The following is a 21,473-nucleotide window of genomic DNA, read 5'->3' on the forward strand; positions in this document are numbered from 1 at the left end:
GCTGGCACAGAAGCTGCAAAAAAGGTGGATGCTTGGCATCCACCATCAAAGTTTACAGTCGAATCTCGATATAACAGACACTGATATGTGTACCTGCTAGGCGCCACTGCGGATGCTGCATGAGTGGTGGCTATTTCTGCATTCCGAGAGGGATGTCACACCGTAGGTAAAACTTAAAAGTTTCTATATAATTTCACAGTGCACTTGTGACGTCATTTCGAGGCAAAAAGTTGATAGCACCGTAACACAAATTGCAGAAGTATAAAACATTTCAGTTTTTAAAATGCCACGATATGTATGTGGGAGTGACCCTTTGCCGCCAGCACCGGACGGGAGCGTCACCCATTGAAACGCATGGAAAAAACTTTCTGATTGCGAAAGCAATACTACTCTAGGTTTCGAGCCTTCAGCGTAGCGAGGCGGTAGCCACTTTTTACCCACGTGACAGTAGGGTGAGAGCTGGGCTCCCAGCTCAAGCGGTCGGAGCCGCGGCTCAGTTGGCAGGAGCTGCCAACCTGCCAACTTTGGTCTCTCGTTTCACATGGGACAGATATCAGAATCAGCCTGCTAAGATCCTGGCATTCATGTTACCCGTATAGGCCACTAAGGCACGTTCATACGGCTTGGTTTAACCGGACATTATATGTGGGCTGAGGAAGAAACGCTCGGTCACTCGCAGCTAATGCTTTTGATCAATATTTGGATCAGCAGCATTGAACTCTTGTAATTGTTTTCTCTTTTCACTGTGTAGTTGGCGCGTGCTTTGAAGGTCCTTAGATAACACATAGGCATCCCAAGGATTCAGATTATGGGAGATTGGGAAATCCCACAAAAATCTCAAGAACGTAAATGAAACAAGAAATGACTTCTTCAGAACATCGCAAACAATACTGCTCTGGGACATGTTTGGTGTGTTTTGGGAGCTTATTGGGATATTGTTTAGGAAGCTTTCCTCATTATACACTACTAAATTTTTCATTGTTATTCTAGGCCTTGCCTCTTGCAGGGCCCTTGTAAGAAGCATGCAGTTAGGATGTCTTCCTAAAATGCTTTTGGTTCCCATTTCTCCAATACTGAGCTCGTGTTGGTGTGGTGGTGTTCTGGCTAAGAAGTGATGTATTCGATGTATGCCCACATGCTGAAGCAATTTTCGGGGGTTTCCAACACTGCTGCAGCCGGTAATGCAGCATTATCTGCATGCATAGTCCCGAGGTGTTTTTAGACACACAAGGAATGTTACATACTATGTATAATAGATATATTAGAAACTCGCATGCACTCCTAATTCTTACGCACACATTCATATGTTATAAAGCATAGGGCAGTCGGCATCTTGAGATAAGCACATTTGTGTATAAATCCCAAGCACTCCTCCACAAGGGCGTTTCGGTATGTGCAGGTGCTGGACTGCAGATCAGAAAAGTTATATAAAACGATCTTGTGAATTATTTATCTGCAGTACACTTAACCAGAGTCGCATGCAACATTCTGGCCTTCATTTCTTTGTCGACAATAAAAATAAAATGATGGAAAAAATACAGCGCAAAGAAGTACAAGGACAAAATGAAGGCACATGGGACACATGAGCGCTGACTTACAACAATTAATTCGAGCCTCGGAGCTGTATTTTTCCATCATGAATAACCAACACACCCAGACTGCTACGGTATTAAAAAATAAAATGTTCAGTTAGAGCTGTTCTGCATTCTTCAGAGTTGGGTGCCACGCTTTACCACAACATATGCCCTTTTCTTTGGCAACTTGATTCAAATTGGATCTTGACCTTCATATTGTGACAGGATGTAACGCAGCATATTGCGTGGCCTTCTACATATTTTTCAAAGGAACCAATTTCCATGTTTCGACTAATGCAGTTATTAGCCTAGATTTGCTGTTTATATGCTTTGAAAAACCACAATGGATATTAAGTTGCAACCTGCGAACACAGACTATGTTGGGGAAGCACTACCAAAATTTTAGATAGCAACTGTTGAGTATCATAGCAGGGACGGTGCTGATGCCAATTATTTCTAGCTATCAAGACTATGTCTGTCTTGTTTTTTGTTTTTGTCTTTTGTTATGTATGTTTAGGTCTATGTATGTCTTTTGTTTTTGCCATTAATAGTGAAATTGTGCGGCTCTTGTTCACTTGCTTTCACGCAATATGGTGCATGATTCCAAGCAACTGTTCTGGAATGTATTTAGCACAGTCCCAAAGTGGGGAGTAAATAGGACATGACATGGATATCCTCCTTTAGAGGTTAGAACACATTCCAGATGTGAGCTCACAGGGACACCCCGCAGATTACCCTGTCAGCATGTGGGAGAGGACTTAAATGGGACATTCCTGGGAGCTGGCATGTTGTCTGGGTCGTGACAAAGTATGCAAAGTAATTTCGAATCTACCTTCCCAAACAGCACAATAAATGCTTGGTCGGAAGCTGCACACATACCCTTAACAGACACCCTATCTGGTGTTTCCCCAAATCTCGCAAGCTTCTCCAGGAGTCCGAAGTACTGTCACGTGCACTACACTGCCAGTACAGTCACTGGAACTAGATAGCCAAGAATGTCCTATTTGAAAAGCAGTTCTCAAATAGCATACACACAAAAGAAAACAAATCGCAATGTTGCAGACGTGTCACCCTGACTGCTTCCGAAGTCCGCACATTACCCCACTTCAAAAAGCAATGATGTTCTGGCCAGTCAGTGGCCTGACAAGTTTCTTTTGAGGAGACAACTTGATAAAAGGCATTAAATTTTATAAATCCAGCCACATCTACATGAGAAAACTTGTGGGTGGAGTGAAGTAGTGGCACTGTTTGCCACAGGCGCATGGGAAGCGACATGCGGCAAATGAAACACGATAGCGTAGGCTACAAACTCGCATCTAAAGCCCCTCTTTAACCAAGCCATATGTATGTGCCTGGAGGTAACCTTGAATGCAACAGTCCTGGCAGGCTGATTCTGACATCACCCTCCCATATGAAAGGAGAGGCTCGGGTTGGCAGCTCCTGCCAAAAGTAATGTCGGGCAACTCCAGTCAGTATGCGGCCAAGTCAGCTGCAAGCTACCGCCTGCCAGTGCCATGCTCGTGATTTTTCGCTCACAATACAAACGCTGATGGCCATCTGCCAATGCCGGGTTTTCAGTGGACGAGGCCTTTAACGCTATCGCATTAAAATTGGGTCCAAAGTCTAAAGAAACGTTGAGAGGTAGTGAGCAATGGAGGGTAAAGCTCCCACTGAATGAAGACTATGTAGGATAACCATGATATATAAGAGGAAAATGGGGACAAAGCTGACAAACAACTACCGTTCCATAGCAGTGATCAGTGGTCTACAGGGTGATGATGCAGATTATAAAGGCCAGACCGCAGGCATGGGTAGAGAATGAGACAGTGCTAAGGAATCTGCAAAATGGGTTCCGGATCAAAGCAGATTAGAGGACGATCTATTCTCATTGACGCAGTGCATCGAAATAGCAGGAAGGAACACAATTCCAATTGACACAATGCATTGAAATAGCAGAAAGGAACAGCGACCTCTATCTTTCTTTTCCGGATATCAAAGGAGCCTATTATAGTGTTATACAATGGGGAAAAAAAGGTGTCGGAGCTTGTAAAGATAAAGAGGGGGCTTAGGCAAGCGTGTCTTCTGTCAACTTCATTATTTATGCTGTATCTGCAATGATTAGAGACTAAACTAAAGAGGAGTGAATGCTTCAACCTTTCCTTCTTCAAGCAAGGAGAATGGATCCAACAACCATTACCAGGGTTAAAGTATGCAGGTTATGTAGTACTAATGGCTGACAATAGGGAAGGTTCGCAGGGGTTGGTGGAAATCTGTGGTATAAAGGGAGACAGATTAGGTCAGAAGTTCAGTGATGAAAAATTAAAAGCCATGGTTTTTAATAACAGTGAGCATAGGATACAGGAGTAGTGCATGAATAAAACAGTACCTTGGTGAGTGGCTAATAAAGGAACTGAGTATCTAATGGAGCATGAAAAATATGTGATGGCTAAAGGCAGAGGGAATGCAGTGGTCGTGAATAATAGGGTCCTGTGGAATTACATAGATTTGAAGTGGTATGAGGGATTTGGAAAGGGGTGATGGTCCCTAGTCTGACTTCTACTGCAGTCATGTTTTATGAGGTCAGAGATTCAAGCAAGGTTGGAATTTAGGCAGCTTGGGGTAGGTAGGCTTGCTTTACAAAACTTGTATCCAAGCTGATGGTAGATAGCTTTTGGTAAGGGAAATAAGCGCACTAAAAGACACACATGGAAGGAAGAAAAGATAGGACTAACAATATCTCCAACTGCTACCAGTTCCTTCTTCCTTTGTTTTCTTTCCTAGCTGTCGAGTGCAAGACTTGGCTTAGGGTCTCTGCCCACCTGGCTAGCCGCAAAGCGATTAATGGCACACTGCTTAGTTACCCCCAACCATTCTGGATCCAACAGGACATGCAGCTGGTTGACATCGATAAGGATCTGGCACCACAGTTCTAACATCAAAAGCTTGCAAAAGTGGTTTAGAAAATTTTGTGGTGGACTCAAAACTTCCAACAGAGCACTCGCATTTGCCAGCACCACACCCTCATTGGTGTCAAGAGCAGTTGCGTGTCCTGTGCTATGCATTGGATCCAGTGTGGCTGGTTGAGACTAAGCGCCAAGGTTCACGCTTACGGAAGATACACCGATGTGGAGGGTTCCTGCAGTCAGCCCACGTTCATGCCCAGAAGTATTGGCCACGATGGTTGCAGCCTTTCAGTGACCATCAGGAGCTCATGTCAGCTGCCACGGAGGTGTTGGTGAAAATGACAATAGGTGTCCCTCTGATGTACCAGTTTCCACGACACCACTGTAATGCGGGGAAGTCGCCTTAGCAGGTGCCTGGCTTGCCACCGTTTTGTGCCAACGATGCTGTGCAGGGAAGCGAGCCTAACTAAAACTTCACTTTTTGCAGTTTGCAGCCTTCAAACCAGCGCTACAACCTTCAATAAGGGCTCCCCACGTCTATAGTGAGGATTGCCCGAGTCGCAGTCCCTTCACAGACTAAGCTGAGCTTCTTTACCGCTGAATATCACCGAAACATGAGGTGTCCTCTGTGGTGTCCCGAGGGCTTTTACAGCTGCAGGTGTACAGTCCAATGCAGATCACTTTGGCGAGAAAAATTGAATTTAAAGAACTGTTCAGCTTTATACCTCTTTCTAACTGTCCGCTGCATCACAATACTTCTGAAAGTAATTTTCAATTAGAATGCAAGTTTTCTGACATGCCAAAATGACTGAAGTATGAGTATGAATACATACCACATTTGAAGTCTTTTTATGAAGCTATCCGTACCAATGTTTAATGCCTCCTTCTACAAAAATCAAAACAGCTTAAAAAGTAATGTCAATCAGCTTCTAGAGCAATCAAGAGTGCAATTTTACCATTTGTATGCAAGTGAGACGTGCAGGCAGCTCGTGGCATATAAAGGATAAACGTTCACTAACGAAACACAGAACACTGAAATGTGGTAGTCAGGATTCAACCTTTGGCAGAGCAGCCAGAAGCCGAAAACTACAAAGCTGCTGACGAGTGTTGACACCCTTACAGCATTCAAGCACTTTTTAAAAGCACTAGCCTCACCCCTTTCAAGTAGGAGCAGCACAATGTATCTGAACAAAGGCCACATCACATAATGTGTGCAAGCTGAATGGTTCCTACAATGAACCACTGCACAAAGAATGGAACTGCCAAGTAGATTGTGAAGCGGCTTTTCAATCAACTGAAACTTCCATTAAATTTGACTGGCCCATACAAACACTGTTCCACCTTTATTGTGGTGTTAAAAATGTAGCGGACTACTGGCAGTAAGAGAAGCACCAGAGGATTATTGTCCAGGATTTCCCTTTTATGTCAAGTGTCTAAGGAGATCACTACAGTGATTAAAAAAGCCCGGCATTACAGTTTGCAATACTATACTATAAAAGGCTGCATAGAAGAAACTATGTTCAGACCAGGTGTGGAGGAGTTTAGAACCTCAAGACAAATGACCAAGAAAGGAGCTACCATGCTAAATAATGTAGGAATGCACATGAATCCCTTGTTCCATGATAATGGGCGCGCATAATTAACATGTGAGACTATGCGGGCTGTTAGAGAGGATGGTAGGGGAGGGCACACTGGCCACCCCCCTCTGGGCCTCCCAGTCTCCAGCATCGACACCTCGCGGCTTTCCTTCTCTCTTCCCGGCCTACCCGGGATACCTCCTCTTCCCGAGACTAAGAGCGCGCCTGTTGCAACTCTTTCGGGTGTCTTTGGGTGGTTGGTCGTGCACACGCACGGTTCTGTTTTTCGCCGGGGAGACCGCCACCGTCAACTTTGTCGTCCGGTCATCGTACGCACTTACCACTGCGGGCCATGACCGCGAAGCCACGCCAGGTGAGCAGAACACTCCTCTTACCTCCTTGCGGGAGCCTCCCCATTCGGTGGTTTTTATTTCACCCCCATATGCAAGCGGGACGTTCGCTCGCTATGGCGGTTGCATTTGAGTGTTGTGCTTTGCCATGCACTAGGGAACAATAAAGCCTGTTCGAGCATGTAATTCGGTGTTTGTCCTTTCTGGCCCAAACCCGCCGCAGTGGCGACTTCTCGCACCATAGGTCACAGCTCTGTCTGTTAGGGCTGGCACGCCGGGGCTATAGTATAGACTGTAGCGTCTAGCCCCCCATTGCGCATTATTCCAAGAGTAACCTCCATATTCTTGGTGCCCCAACGTGGGGCCAGAGGTGTGACAAATCAAGCGTCTGTGTGTATCCTACTACCGACACGCAGGCTAGCCATGGCAGTGAGCAGGACTGAGTTTCAGTCTCTTCTAATACTGCAATGGTGATTGCACAAAGGTAACAAAGCAAAACCACTGTAACCTTTTACTATCGTGACAGCTCAGGAGCTGACACTAGCCACTGTGATCTGGCAATTTCCTGCGAGAGCAGGAGGTCACACGACTCCACTGCTCTGCAGCAGGGCGATGCGCATACATTGGGGTGATAGGCATTTACAGAGCAACGTCATGGCTGCCTGCAATGGCTCAATTTACAAAACTGTTTTCTCGGTTAAAACAAAAAGCACCTTGATTAAACTTTCAGAAATAAATGGCACTGAAAGGCGCTGTTCCATCTTTCGTATTTTTACTAGGACCACTTCATTACACAATTGACAGCAGAATATGCCTCAAAAAGCTTCTAAAATTTATAATTTATTTGCGGATGCATATTACGTTTCATTCTTCCCGACAGTGCGCACACCTGCCATGTCAACATCGAATCCCACTGACGCGTGCACATGGGCGGTATGTGCAGAAGCTGATGACAGTAGCAGATCGCGCTGTGCTACAACTCCCTATTATCGACATATAAATGAAACATGGGAGGGGCAATGTTCATGATAGGTAGAGCTGATTTTTCGCAGAAAAGTGGCTTTTCAAGTTCATTGATTTTTCGGATGGTTTGATTATTCTGACCATTTCCCGGGTCCTGCTGAGCCCGAAAATACGGTCGGCGAATGTACTGATGACAGTTAATTCCCTAGCACACCCTTGCCTGCAGCTTTTGAAGATATTTCCTCACCCTCTACTAATGACGCCTGGTTGTCAGTGGGTTATCGAAAGCTGCGCCTCCTCTCGGAAGCCTTGATGCAAAGATTTCTTCCTACAGCAGTGACCAATGCCTGTACAAGACTGCAGAGGTTCTGCACAGGAGTAAAATGGGGCAGCTTTACTAGAATGCATCTCTCTCTTTATTACACAGTTCTAACACTTGTACACGCATGACGAAGTGCCCCTCACACGAGATGACACTCACTCGAGCAGCAGTGGTTTGTTTTTTTTGGCGAGGCGCTCCTCCCTGGCTTTCAGTCTCCTTTCTCTCTCGTATTCCTTGTAGCGGATCATGTAGCTGAAAGCACAAACAAGACTCAGACCAACGAGTGCGACACTCCTGAGAAGCCTAAACTGCGAATGATTTCGCAGGACATGCCATTACATCGAGGCCTCTGTCCCAAATCTGGCAGCGAAAATTATGCGATGTAGCCCATGCAGCGGTATCCTTGTACAGACCAGTGCTACAATGAAGGGACTCCCAAACTAGCTTGAAAAGAGAGGCAGCAAAAGAAGGTACTCACTCATCGTACATGCAGGCCTGGTATTCATGCTTTTCGTGGCCACAGGCAGTCACAAATGGAAGCTTTGCCTTCATGCAGGCACGCAGCTCTATCAACTTGTGTGCACAGAAGTTTCTGTGCTCCAAGGGGATATTTGCCGACTCCATTTCTGCCTCAGTGGCCACCATTTCTGCACACAAGAAGAGCACAAATAAAGCATGTCCACATATAACTGGCTAGCCCAGAACTGTTAAAATATAACAATGTGTATTTTATCTATATATATATATTTTTTTTCATATGAAGTGGTTGGTTAAAGCAATGCTACAAGGAGGGTATGTGCAGCTCCGCTGTTTATAATAAAAGTGAAAATAGCAAAAAAAGAATATATATATATATATATATATATATATATATATATATATATATATATATATATATATATATATAATTAGAATATGATACGAATGCAACAGCTATATCAATCATGTATTAGAGGGCAATATTGCATGTTTGGTAAAAGGTTTAGAACTGCAATTTTTCCACACTTCTAGCAATAAATGCTCCACAGGCATTGTTTCCTTCTGTTTTCCTAGATGCATTGCTAGTCAAACACATACAAGGCGTTAACATACTCAAAAGTTCTCAAGAACACAATACTACTAAAGGTTTCCTAGAAAATACCTTTCTTTTATTGTGAAAGGAATACTACTCGCACTTTCAAGCCTTCACATGACATGGCCGCAGTTACGTCACACCCCACATGACACACGGGCTGGCAGGAGCTGCCAACTTGAATCTCTCGTTACACATGGGACGGTTATGTCAGAATCAGCCTGCTAGGACCTTGGCATTCACGCTACCCCTATAGGCCACTAAGGCACGTTCATATGGGTTGGTTAAAGCGGGGCTTTATATGTGGGCTGAGGAAGAAGAAAAAGAGAAGAAAAACGCTCGGTAACCCGCAGCTAATGCTTTCGCTTAATATTTGGTTCAGCAGCATTGAACCCTTGTAATTTTTTTTAAGATAGCACCTAGTAGCTTCCCTCATCTGTACACCTGTTATTAGGCAAACTTTTCAAACTCTTAGGCAATTAAGAATGTTTTCAAAACATGCATGTATGTGGACAAAGTGGTCAAAATAGAGTGCATTTTAAATGCAGGCTCTCGCATTTGTGATGACAACAACCTATACAGTATGAAAAACTGCATGCATGAAACTGAGCAATTGCATGTTTCAGTTTCTCTCCTCCAGAAAAGAGAAATATGCCTCCAGCGTATTTGCACACCTGCATAATTTGACACTATCAAAGCATAAACGAAAAACATCCCACAAAAAATCAGCATAGAAACATGTTAGCCAACGGCACTGCTGACTTTCAGCTATCTGTTTCCCACCTAAGCCCCATAATGAAATAGCAGTGCAATGGCGATGACCAGTTGACTTGATGGATTGCCAAGGCTAGCCGTACCGCAAATGAAGGCATTCAGTGCATAAACCAGGCGTCAATAGCTCTCACATGAAAGAAGCTAGTATTTTCTTAAAGGTATGTGCTCACAGTGTGTGGGTGACGAACGGTGCACTGTTTTGCCCATTTTGATCAAAATCCTAGAGACATGTGCAGCGTATGCATTCTTCCTCCAATTTACGTATGTGATTTTGTATGGCTGGAACTGTAAGTTGGCGCAAGGACCGTATTTATGCAACGATCACATCACAAACCTGCAACAAATTCGTTACAAACCAGCCACTTGGCCCCGCTCCTTCCTATTGGTCGATTCCGGCTGGTGGACATATTGAGCAATAGAACCAGGGCAGACCGATAGGTTTGTGACTTTCTGCGATGCGACCATTGCATAATTCCGCCCCAGGTGTTGCCTCAGGTGCCCTTCCATTCACATCATACCATTTTTGTGAAATTAACGTATGCCCCGCCGGGGTGGCACAGCGGTTATGACGCTCGAATACTAATCCCAAGGACGTGAGATTGAATCTCGGCCTCGACGGCCACTTTTCGATGGAGGCGAAAAGCAAGGCACCCGTGTGCTGTGCGATGTCAGTACGCGTTAAAGAACCCCAGGTGGTCAAAATTTCCGCAGTCCTCCACCACGGCATCTCTCATAGCCTGAGTCGCGTTGGTGCATTAAATCTCACAAACCAAACCAAATTAACGTATATCAGCTTGCCCAGCTGACTACCTTAAGGCAAGAGGCTGCTCTGCAAATCTGACCAAAACCAAATGAAATGTGAAAGATGCAAGCAAAGTAAAAGAACACAAAACAAGTTCTAACATTCAACTAATCTTCATTACTAACACAACAAAGTATGCTCATTGTGTCTCTCCATTCTATTTGCATCTTCCGCGTTATATCACGACAATGCAACTCCCACATTGTTTTGGTATCGTGATGACGAAACGAACAGATAAAGTTCTCTTCCCTTGCCCACTGAGCTTAGTTGATAAAAGATGAAATTCAGAGCGGTTTGGTGAGCGTGCTTTCAGCAGCAAGAGGCTGGGAAAAGCAATGCCAGTGCAATTTGCAGCAGCATGCCTGCCATGCCAAACACTCAACAGAGCTTTTGTCTTTCAGACCATCTCACAATCCATCTCTATCCAGAAGTAACATTCAATGGTACTAAAGCTATCAATGGGATGTTCCCAATGCTCCACACCTTTCAGGAAGGTGTTGATACTACCACTAGGAGACTTACTGCACTCGGTGATACTTTCTTTATTCCTAATAAGTCAGATGTGGTTGGGTTAAGTTCATTGTCCTTCATGAGCCTCTGTCGTCACAGCTATACACACACACACACACACACACACACACACACACACACACACACACACACACACACACACACACACACACACACACACACACACACACACACACACACACACACACACACACACACACACACACACACACACACACACACACACACACACACACACACACACACACACACACACACACACACCGTCTTCGTTTTGGTCGTTCAACAAAGCTATGAGAATGTTTTTAGAGCATCAAAATTGTTTTCACTGAGTGCACTGATAATCTATTCCAGCCAAATTTGTCGCATTCTACTGCAAACAGAAAAGCCTTGAAGGAGAAACGAGTCATGTGCAAGCTTTGGGCCTACGTCAAAACGCGCAGCCAATTTTGTACTCTCATATGAACAACGTATGCTTAAAACCAAATACAGAGCAGGCGAGCACACGGCCGAGAAGATGCGATAATAAATTGGGGCGACTAAACTGAATGCAGAACGAAGCACTGCGGTCAGCGAACTCAGTCAGGATGCACCCTTCAAGATGTTGCAGAAACGTAAACACACAGCAGCAAAGATGGACAAAAAAGAGACGGCATGCAGACGATCGCTTTACCTCTGGGCTTCCTGCCGTTGGGAAACCCTAACGTGGGGTCGTGTTGGGGTCGAAAAACCTGTTTTTCTGGTTCCATTATTGTCATCCACGCAGTGTCATTCTGGGTGCTCAGTCTACCGTACCACTGCCCCATTAGTATTAATTTCCCCCCAGACAATCCTAATCAACTGGTTTCCAAAAACCGCGTCCTCACCAACCGACGTGCTATGCTGCGCTAGCTGCGCTGTGCGGTGCCCTTTGGGTTGGCCACATTTGGCTATTTGCTGGCCTCAGGCTTGTCCCTTCACATAGCTCTATTGGCTCTATGCCTTCACACCTTGCGCCATAGAATTACTGTACTGCATTGCACTATATAACCTTGAACTGGGGCAAAAAATATAATTCCTAATCATGTTAATATAATTTCTCAAAAGTGTGTTGTGTTTATAAAAAATAAACGATCACAGAGATCGCAAGTGGAGTAATGTTATCATCATCAGCATTGAATAAATGAGTTATGTTGCGCGCAAACTTAAAATGCCTTTTAAAGTTTCAGGACGGGAATGCGGTGCGGTTCTCACGTTGCCTGAAAATGGATCAGTACGAGAAGCTCGAAATCGTCGGAAGAGGGGCCTACGGGTATGTCGACGCCATCGTATTGTAGTTTTGTAGCTGTGGCGGAGCATTTGCCATTGCTCTTTGCCATTTTTGTCCTAGCTCCTGGCGTTTGGCTGTGCAGGGTCGTAACGCTGTGCCACAAAAAGTCTACGGGGCGAAAGGTGGTTATCAAGCACATTCCCGTGCAGCAGATGTCGACGGAAGAGAAGCAGGGTTCACTGACCGAGGCCAAGGTGCTGGCAATGCTTGGCCACCCCAACGTCATTGCCTACTACGACAGCTTTCTCGATGAAAAGAGCCTGGCCATTGTTATGGAGTATGCGCCAGGTTTGTGACACAGCGAGCGGGACGCATGCATTAAACCTTGACTTGAGAAAGCTGAAGCCAGCTGCAGAAGCATTCCCAGTCACGATTCCGGTCACTCAAAAGTTGTGGGGGTTTAAGCGTGGCTTGAACCTAGTGATACAGCGAAAGCTGTGCGTGTCGCAGCGATAACCTCTCGCTTTTCCATCCGCGTTTCTTTTTCTATAATTTTTATTTAAATTAGGTTTTGGGGAAAGGAAGGAGCCGTGTACTTTTGAGTGGACGCCACTCTGTCACACCGAAAGAAGAGGCATTATTTTGGCGGAAGGCTGTTGCAAACAGCATCAGATGACTCTACCAGTGCCATCGCTGAAGCAGCGGCGTGCCACCGCCGCATATAATGTGAACATTAGACTTGTGATCGAATCAGGCAAATGCCCCACGCAACCTTAGCGTTACAAAAATACTGATGAACAAATGCCATTTCATTGCGAAATTTGAGCTGCTGGGATTCAGCGGTTTATTTATTTCAAAATACTGCAGGCCAGAGTTGGCCCAAGCAGGAGGGGCATAGAAAACAAATCGCAACACTGCGTGAAACCATTTCATGTGACACACAGCAAAGACAAATAAAAATACATGCTGAAAAATTTAATATAGGATAGTCACTCCCTTTCTAGTGAAACAAGAGTCTTTTTAGCACCTGTTCCACGTTAGGAGAGTTAAAAATCGATTCAGGGAGTGCGTTCCAATCTGCTATTGTTTGAAGAAAGAAACTGTGCTTAAATGCATTTGTTTTAGCAAAAATTGGCTGTAAAGTATGCTCCCTACTATGGCAGGTCATTCGAGCAGTGGAGTGCCTGAGGAATGAAGGGGAGAAATGCTAAGCTTACCTGCAATAATTTTATGGAAGAAAGGAATACGATTTAGTTTTCTGCGCGTACGAAGCAACGCATTGTTATTGTCTTTTATGAGCTGGTGTTGGGGAGTCAGACCTCCTATATTTATGAAAGATGAAATGTACCGCCTTCCTCTGAATGAGCTCTAGCTGATATCTTTCTTGGTGTGAGGATCTCAAATTTCAGAAGCATATTCAAGTTTGGACCTGACAGAAGTTTTGTAAGCCAAAAGCTTAATATTGCTAGGAATATGTTTTAATTTACGCCTCAAATAACAAAGCTTTGAGAAAGCGGCTGAACAGATCTCAAAAATATGAGTGTCCCAGGTTAATCGGTTGTTCCTAGATATTTATATTGTGAGACCTCTCTAATGTGACTGTGGTGAAGACGATATTGGTAATTACTAACATTTTTTTTTTCTCGTAACTCGGAGAAGTACACTCTTGTCAATGTTTAAATCCATGTTCCATTCTTCACACTAGTGACATGTTTTGAGCAAAGATTCTTGAAGCAATTGATGATCTCCAATTGATGCTATTTCTTTATATACAACGCAGTCATCTGGGAACAATTTTATTGACACATACGGAGGAATGCTATCTGCTAAATCTTTTATATATATATATATATAAAACAGCAAAGGTCCCAACACACTATCCTGAGAAACACCGGAAGTAACAGGAAGCGATTCAGAAAGAGTACCATTCACATCAACACACTGAGTTCTACCGCTTAAATATGCTCTGACTCATTCAATAAGATACAACGGAATACTCAGTAACTGCAATTTATAAAGAAGCTTTGAATGTGGCACCTTATCAAACGCTTTTGCCATATCCAAAAAAAGTACATCGATCTGTCCCAAGTTATCCAGCACTCTATGAATAGTCTTAATCAGTTGAGTGATGGTAGACATACCTTTCCTGAATCTGTGCTGAAAAGGTGACAGAATATTTCTTTCATTTAAAAAGTCAATTATAAAGCGGGCCACGATGTGCTCTAGAAGCTTACAGGATGTAGATATAATTTATACCGGTCGGTAATTAGTCACGAGTAACTTGTCCCCTTTTTTATGAATCGGCACGACACGAGCATTCTTCCAATCTTCTGGCAACTCACTGGTTTGTAGAGATAATGTGAAAAGTTCAGCCAGATGTTCCGAAATCTGGAGCGCGTAACGCTTTAAAAATGCATTTCGAATGCCGTCCAGACCATGGCCCTTCCGAATATTTATTTTACGCAGCAAAGAAAGAACCCCTTCTGTGGAAATAACAGGGACTTATTAGGATGGATGGATCGCTTAGGTGCATCAACAAACATATCTGAAAGGCTCCCGAAAACAATTTGAAAGTACCTGTTAAAGAGCTGAGCTATTTCTTTCACATCAGTGACAAGGCTCCCATCCAGTTCTAATTTCTTTTAAGGCTTCGTTTTGTTGACCAAGGTGTCGGCAAAATTTGCTCGGATCTGATTTTATGAATGAAGGAAGGGTAACCCTAAAGTAACGAGATTTTGATGTAGGCAGTGCCTGTGCTAGTTCATGTTTTAATTTCTGCAAATACTGAGAAGATAAGGAATGATGTTGCCTAGGACGTTTAAGCCTCCGCTTCATATGAATAATATCACAACTCACCCAGGGGTTTCGACGCATATTTCAAATTTTTCGCCGAGGTACAAAATGTGCGGTAGAATATAAAATGCCCTTCTTGAGACGTTTCTATAAACTGTGTGTGCCATATATATTGGTACACAGGAACACATCATCCAAATAATCAATAATAGATGTGTCGTAAGAGCAATCGAAATCATTGATGTAGACAACAGACAAATTTCTATTGCATTTAACGTGATGAGTAGGACAAGAAAAAAATAACAAATGGTGATCCAAAATACCAGGTTTAACTTTCAATTCACCATTAGAGAACACACTGCTAGCTGAGAGAAGCATTCTACGACACGCGTGCAGTTGTGCAACATGCTGTATTATGCAGTCCGACATCAGCGCTGTGAGCGAAAAAGTTGTGAGAGCACTGCAGAATCTGCAGTGGAGAAATGTGAAAGCCCGAGCATTGCTGCTGCTCGCGTTTCATAGCGCACCCCTTAATTTGTCAAACACAACCAGCCGTTGAAGGCATCAAAGTTCACCGGCACTGTATAATTGGCCTACAGGAAAGGAAAAGCGCAGTATCTGTCACTCGCAGAAAAATCTCACCAATGCTACATCTTCACCATGAACCTAGCGCGTCTGGCTGGTGGTGGTTGGCAGGTGACATGGCCGGGCACTGTTTGGTTTGCAGGTTGTGTGACTTCATATTACCATGATGGCAGACCAACCGCTCCTGTGAGATGAGAATCAGACTGGGCTATCGCTTAAGTAATAGTACTTTATTCATTGTGCATTGTGCCAAGACATGAAAAAGGCTCACACCAGGTTGGCTTGCTGGCCCTGACCTACGAAGTGCTAATGGGTGAGATAAGAGGCTTAGTTGAAGGTATTCGTGGTTGAGCAAATAGCAAAAAGCATGTATACACAAAACAATGTTCCGCAATGGGAGACCCCCAAAATATTTATAAAACTTCATTCAAATCAGCCCTTAAATGCTTGTTGTGACTGGGGCACTGACGACTCTTTTGTTTTCCTGGAATAATCCTCACGTGAGTACAGTATTTGTTTCGCTTTAGAGATTTGAAGAGAATTTTGATTTATACTAATATCTGACTGTACAGCAGGGTAAATGACTTAAATTATATTAGCATTCAGTGAATGAGTAAATCGAGTGGGATGACCCACAGCGATTTTTATGGAAATAGTATTAACAAGAACATTTGATGCAATGTGCACTGTGCTCATAGCCATGAAAGCCAAGTGCTACACATGAAATATGCAGCATTGCAAATGGCAAATCTAAAATGTGAAAAATTCAACGTTTCCTATGGCAAGAAATCAGACAGGTGAAACATGACTATACTACATGTTCTTCTACACTTTTGTGCAGCTGTTCTATTTCCTTCTTTTGTTGATTAGGCATTGGCCCACTGCAGTTTTATCCACTGTATACTTCATTTCAAACATCGGAGGCAATGCTGTGAAGGCTATGCAAGCAAGGTATCTCAAAATAACAGCTTGAGGGGCACGTTGGTGCTGCATAATACCCAGAAATGTGGCGCAACAAACACAATCACATGCGTGTAGTGTTTGTACCGCCCAAAATTCCGGCTTGTGAGCTTCTGTCTTTGAACAGAAAGATAGCAGATAAAGCTGGTGAAGAGTGCGCCTGTGTTGTGTTTCTTCGCGTGTGATTGTGTTTGTTGCGCCACATTTCTGGGTGCTATGCAAGCAGTTTGCAGAAAAAAAAATGAGAGCGACTGACTACTCCGCACTGTTTCGAGGCAGATGTCACTTCTCAGTGGGCACTTCAAGCATGTCACTGTAGAAGACATGTGCCATAGCAGATATGACATGCCGTTGAGCACAATACGCCTTTCCCCTAACGCAGTTCATGCTTGACGAGGGGATCGACTTTGATGAACAAAAATGACGAACACAAAATACAAATTCACAGACCTCTATCGCTTTGCAAGCAGTGCAAGCCAGCAAGCTTCTTTTATAAGCTGAGAAAAGATATACGCGTTAAACCTGTGGGCAAAGCATTCATAATTTTCTGTTTACCACAAGCAATGCACTATTTTGGTGGCGGATGCACTCTGTGCAAACAAGAGCCCTAGCTTTGATAACATTGCCTCGGACGTGCCAACATAGTATAGTGACGTCAGAAAACAGCAATAGAATTGGCAGAATGTGAGCACATTATACAGTGACTTGCATAATTGGGTGTCCCATTCGACATCATCTGTTTCAGGACTAGTTGCATGTTTTCAAAGTGGAATCATTTTTAGCGCAACATTAAGGGGGACAAGACAGGCACTAAAAAGGGTTCCACTCGCAGATACAGGTCACAAAGTGGATTCAACATCGGCACTTGGCTAGATTCTGCAGAATCGACAAAAAGCTGCTCTAGGTAGCGTGCAGTTTTCGCACTGGTAAGCCGAGGAGCCACTATGACAGGCTGTGCCATCTCACGGACAGCGAGGCAAACGACATCCCATGTTGGTGGTTAGATGAGTAGCACGCTACTGATGTCACATTTTCTTCGCAGTGATTTTTAATAATAGAAGTCACTGCCCTTATTTCTAGCATTAATTTTGATGAGAAGATGAACCGCATCTTCGAAGCAAGCTCACTACCTACCCAGCCATTGATCCGAAATATTTGTTGCCTTGCCATCTGTCGGATGGCACAGCCCACCAGATCGGCTGCTCAGGTTGCCTCTGTAAAAAGTGTGCATATTGCCCAGAGCAGTTTGTCGTCGATTCCAGAAAAGCTACGCAAGTACCAATGCTAAATCGCTTACAAAATAATGCAAAGCATAAAATGCTACTTTTAAACTATATTTTTGCTTGAATATAGCAGTAGGTTTGCACAGGACCTTTAAAACTGGGCTCCCAAATATGCAAAACCTTGCATATCCTCTTACGCAGTTGCAAGTCGCTGCTTTCATCCTTTTTGCACAGTTAGTTGGGGGACTATCAGCAATGCAAGTGAGTCGGGACACAGCGTTTTGGTGGAATACAGTACAGAGTTACAAGACTACCTAATAGTGGCATGAAAAAACCACATCACGCAACTTTCAAAAAGGTGCCGGGAGTTCTAACTATGTGCAAATATTAGTACCTTGTGGAGAAGAGTTCCATGCTGGCCAACTCCGGGGCTCTGACACTGTGTTGCAGGTGGTACTTTATACGAATACCTCAAGCAGAGAGGCCGTGCTCTCCTTCCAGAGAAGGTGATGTAGCACACTTGCTTGCTCATTTTGAGGCTTATATGTATTTTCGTTCAAGCACAGTCTGAACTTTGCAGCATGACAAACATTCTCTGTCACCAGGAAGTGCTGAACTACTTTGGACAAATTGTGCTGGCTCTCGAGCATGTCCACTCCAAGCAGATCCTGCACAGGGACCTCAAGACTCAAAACCTCCTGCTGAGTCAGAGCAAAACTATAATCAAAGTCGGTGACTTCGGCATCTCCAAAATCCTCACCAGCAAAAGCAAGGCAGAAAGTGTGAGGGTTCTTGTTATTGTTGCAAGTGAGCTGATTACGCATGTATGGAGAAACACAAGTGCTGACCATCAACTAGTGCCTGTGCTGTCTTCTCTTTCTGTTTGCATTCCTTTGGCACAGTATACCATGAATCCATAGAAACTTTCCCAGTTGGCTGCACATACTAGTATTGCCAACATAGAACACAGCGTCTTGGATGGCACACATTAATAATAATCGCTGTCAACTAGTTTGTTCATTCTGGCTTTCAAGAAAAAAAACTGTTGCACTGCATTGAAATTCACTTATAACAATACCAGTTAGAACAGTATATCGGATATAAAAATATACTACCTTGGCATTGTCAGCTTTCACATTTTCTATGGTGTCGTAAAATGCTGTCATAGCACAGTATTAATTATAAAATAGCATGTAAAATCTCATAACTAGTAGCCAATCTTAAAAGAGGCAAAAACACGGGAACACTACAACCACACTAGCCAAATAAACTGCGCTTACAGTGCAAAAGTGTGCGCATAAGGAGCTGACCCGCAAATTGACTCGATGCTCTGAAAGTGAAAACTGCTTATGGTTACGCACACAGATGTCTTGCATGGCAGGGATGTTTACAAGCCATGGAAGCACATGGTAGGAGAAAAGGCAGACTTTCCAGGGTCTACTTCGGTACAGCAGTCCATTATTAACATTTTTGATGATGTGTCTCATTGAAAATGTGCCGAGATACAGGTGCTGATGCATTACGCCATAGGCCACACGTGCCATGCGGAACTCCATCTCTCAATGAGGCACAGTTTTATTTCTTATTACTTTCTGCTGTCAATGTTCTCTCTGTACTGCAAGCCCATCAGGTTTGCTGTCAAGAATCACTACAGGAAAACGGGCTCTGTTCGGAGTGCCAGCAACTCAAAGGTTCGCAAAGCTCTCAGTGATATAATGATGACGGCAGCGTGTCAAAACTTGAATAATTCTTGCATGCAGACAATGTAGTCATGAAAAATGATTTCACCGATGAGGCGATCACTTCAGCTGTCACCAGCTGAAAATCCGGAACTCGGATATGTGCATTAGTTAGGCACCCTGTGGAGAGATGTGAACAAAATATGTCATGAAAGAGGCAATGCTGGCTGACACTGGATTCTTCCTACAAAGAAATCGACATTATAAGCCATTTTCCCATCAACAAATGCTCTAAAGTTTGTTTCTTTTTTACGTGACTCAGTTATAGCAATTATTGGCTATAACATGATATTTCCTTGGCACATCAATATTGTTATAAGTGGGTTGGATGTATATCAGTTCCTGAAAGCATTTAGGGTAATAAGCAACACAGCTTTTCAAATGTTGCCATAAAATGTGCCTTTTACTAACATTACTCATGACATGTGACTGAAAAATTGGCAATATTTAACTTCTCTGCTTGGTGGTCAGAAATGCAAATTAATGCAGTCGTGTGATGGCATAAATACCGATCCAGAAAAATGTGATTGCCTTCAATGACAAACTCTGATTAAATAAACTCTTAATTCCAGCTGGTTGGCACTCCAAACAACCTCTCACCAGAAATATGCGTAGGGAAGCCGTACGTACTTACTTCTATTTTCTTCTTGTTGAACAGCAGAATTTCTGGCTTTACATGGCATGTTCACGTGCATGCAAGGGAGTGCTTTGCCCAGTGTGGAATCATTACAGCTACAACCAAAAGAGTGACATATGGGCATTGGGGTGCATCCTGTACGAGCTGCTGACACTGAGACCTCCATTTGAGGGCAACGTGAGTCTGCCATTTTTACACTTTGCTGTGACTGCACATTAGGCTCAGAGAAATGTCATATCCCTTATTTTTTACACCTACCACCAGAGGTCAGTAAAAACTAATGTGCTGCACATAATCGAGTGTGTTCAAATTGTGCAAAAACTTCTTTACACAGCAGTAGTTGCCATTACAAATGCTCCTGTAAAATCCCACCTTTTTAGCTTTGCCCATGGTCAGCCTTATGTTATGACAAAAAAAAAAAAAAAAAAAAAAAGCAAACAACCACTCCAAGCGATTGCTTTCCCAACCCTTTCGACGTTTAGTGTCCCAGGATACCTGGACTTCCTAGGTGGTGCTGCAACTGTTCCACAGCACACCGAAATAACTGCCGTTGTCAGCTGCTTAGTTTGCGATAAACGACCAATATTCTGCATGATTAGGGGTGTGCATATGTCAGATAACATTCCTTGCCAAGGCACCTTCAACATAGCCTAATGTTTTGGTGCACGCTCTGCGTAGTTTCGACAGAATGTGCAAGCTGATCCTTGTAAGTGCACGCAAAGGGCGTGAAAAGGCCCTATCGGAGCACCTATAAAGTATTGTTCTCACTAGGCGATGTCACAGCACAGCGATTGATGCAACAAACTTTGTCGCAGGTTGTTTGGAGGTTCGCTGAGTGCTGTTTATCATACCAGTATACCATGACCCATTAGTCCAAGACCTGTCATTTCAGCTAGACTTCTGAACAACATTATGTGCTGCATTTTTGCATGTTGTATGGGCGCCTTTACCTAGAAAGTACCACTGCGTCAAAGCTCAAAGATCTTGTATCTTCGTAGAGCTTTAACCATGGGAATTGGGATTTGAAAATGGCTGGTTCAGAGTGGTATCCACAAAAGTTCTTGGAGTGCACAACCTCTGAATGCTCTGGCGCTGCTGGGTAAAATTGGGAAATGGGACTTGGAACTGACTGGTACTACAAATACCCGCACAAGATTTTGGAGTTAATAAATCCACGAGAGAGATTTATTTTTTCACCACCTGCAGGCAATAACGCTTCTGAATGCACTGCGCTGGTCCAACAAACTTTGTCGCAGGTTGTTTGGAGGTTCCCTGAGTGCTGTTTATCATACCAGTATACCATGACCCATTAGTCCAAGACCTGTCATTTCAGCTAGACTTCTGAACAACATTATGTGCTGCATTTTTGCATGTTGTATGGGCGCCTTTACCTAGAAAGTACCACTGCGTCAAAGCTCA

At 43.7% G+C, this 21,473-nt stretch overlaps 2 protein-coding genes across 5 annotated transcripts in view; one reads left to right on the forward strand and one right to left on the reverse strand.

Moving 5' to 3' along the window:
- Window positions 1–7,760: 7,760 nt before the first annotated feature.
- On the reverse strand, window positions 7,761–11,801 carry ND-B18 (NADH dehydrogenase (ubiquinone) B18 subunit). The gene is made up of 3 exons (XM_084576969.1): window positions 11,542–11,801; window positions 8,168–8,336; window positions 7,761–7,941 (listed from the first exon to the last, which is right to left on the reverse strand). Exons 1-3 carry the CDS (start codon window positions 11,672–11,674, stop codon window positions 7,845–7,847), a joined length of 399 nt encoding a protein of 132 aa, XP_084433095.1. The 5' UTR covers window positions 11,675–11,801; the 3' UTR covers window positions 7,761–7,844.
- A 216-nt stretch (window positions 11,802–12,017) lies between these two features.
- Window positions 12,018–21,473, forward strand: part of niki (nimA-like kinase) — a 30,314-nt gene continuing 20,858 nt past the window's right edge. For 2 of the 4 annotated variants that reach the window (XM_084576971.1, XM_084576972.1), the window contains exons 1-6: window positions 12,018–12,159; window positions 12,260–12,465; window positions 18,129–18,184; window positions 18,284–18,460; window positions 19,990–20,039; window positions 20,150–20,231. In XM_084576971.1, the coding sequence (XP_084433097.1) occupies window positions 12,038–12,159; window positions 12,260–12,465; window positions 18,129–18,184; window positions 18,284–18,460; window positions 19,990–20,039; window positions 20,150–20,231 (693 nt within the window). In that variant the 5' untranslated portion in view covers window positions 12,018–12,037. The remainder of the gene's footprint in view (window positions 12,160–12,259; window positions 12,466–18,128; window positions 18,185–18,283; window positions 18,461–19,989; window positions 20,040–20,149; window positions 20,232–21,473) is intronic. The other 2 variants (XM_084576974.1, XM_084576973.1) reach the window with 2 other exon arrangements.

The sequence above is a fragment of the Amblyomma maculatum genome, chromosome 8 (genome assembly GCF_055883805.1).
Source record: "Amblyomma maculatum isolate TAMU_Amacu chromosome 8, ASM5588380v1, whole genome shotgun sequence".
NCBI lineage: Eukaryota > Metazoa > Arthropoda > Arachnida > Ixodida > Ixodidae > Amblyomma > Amblyomma maculatum.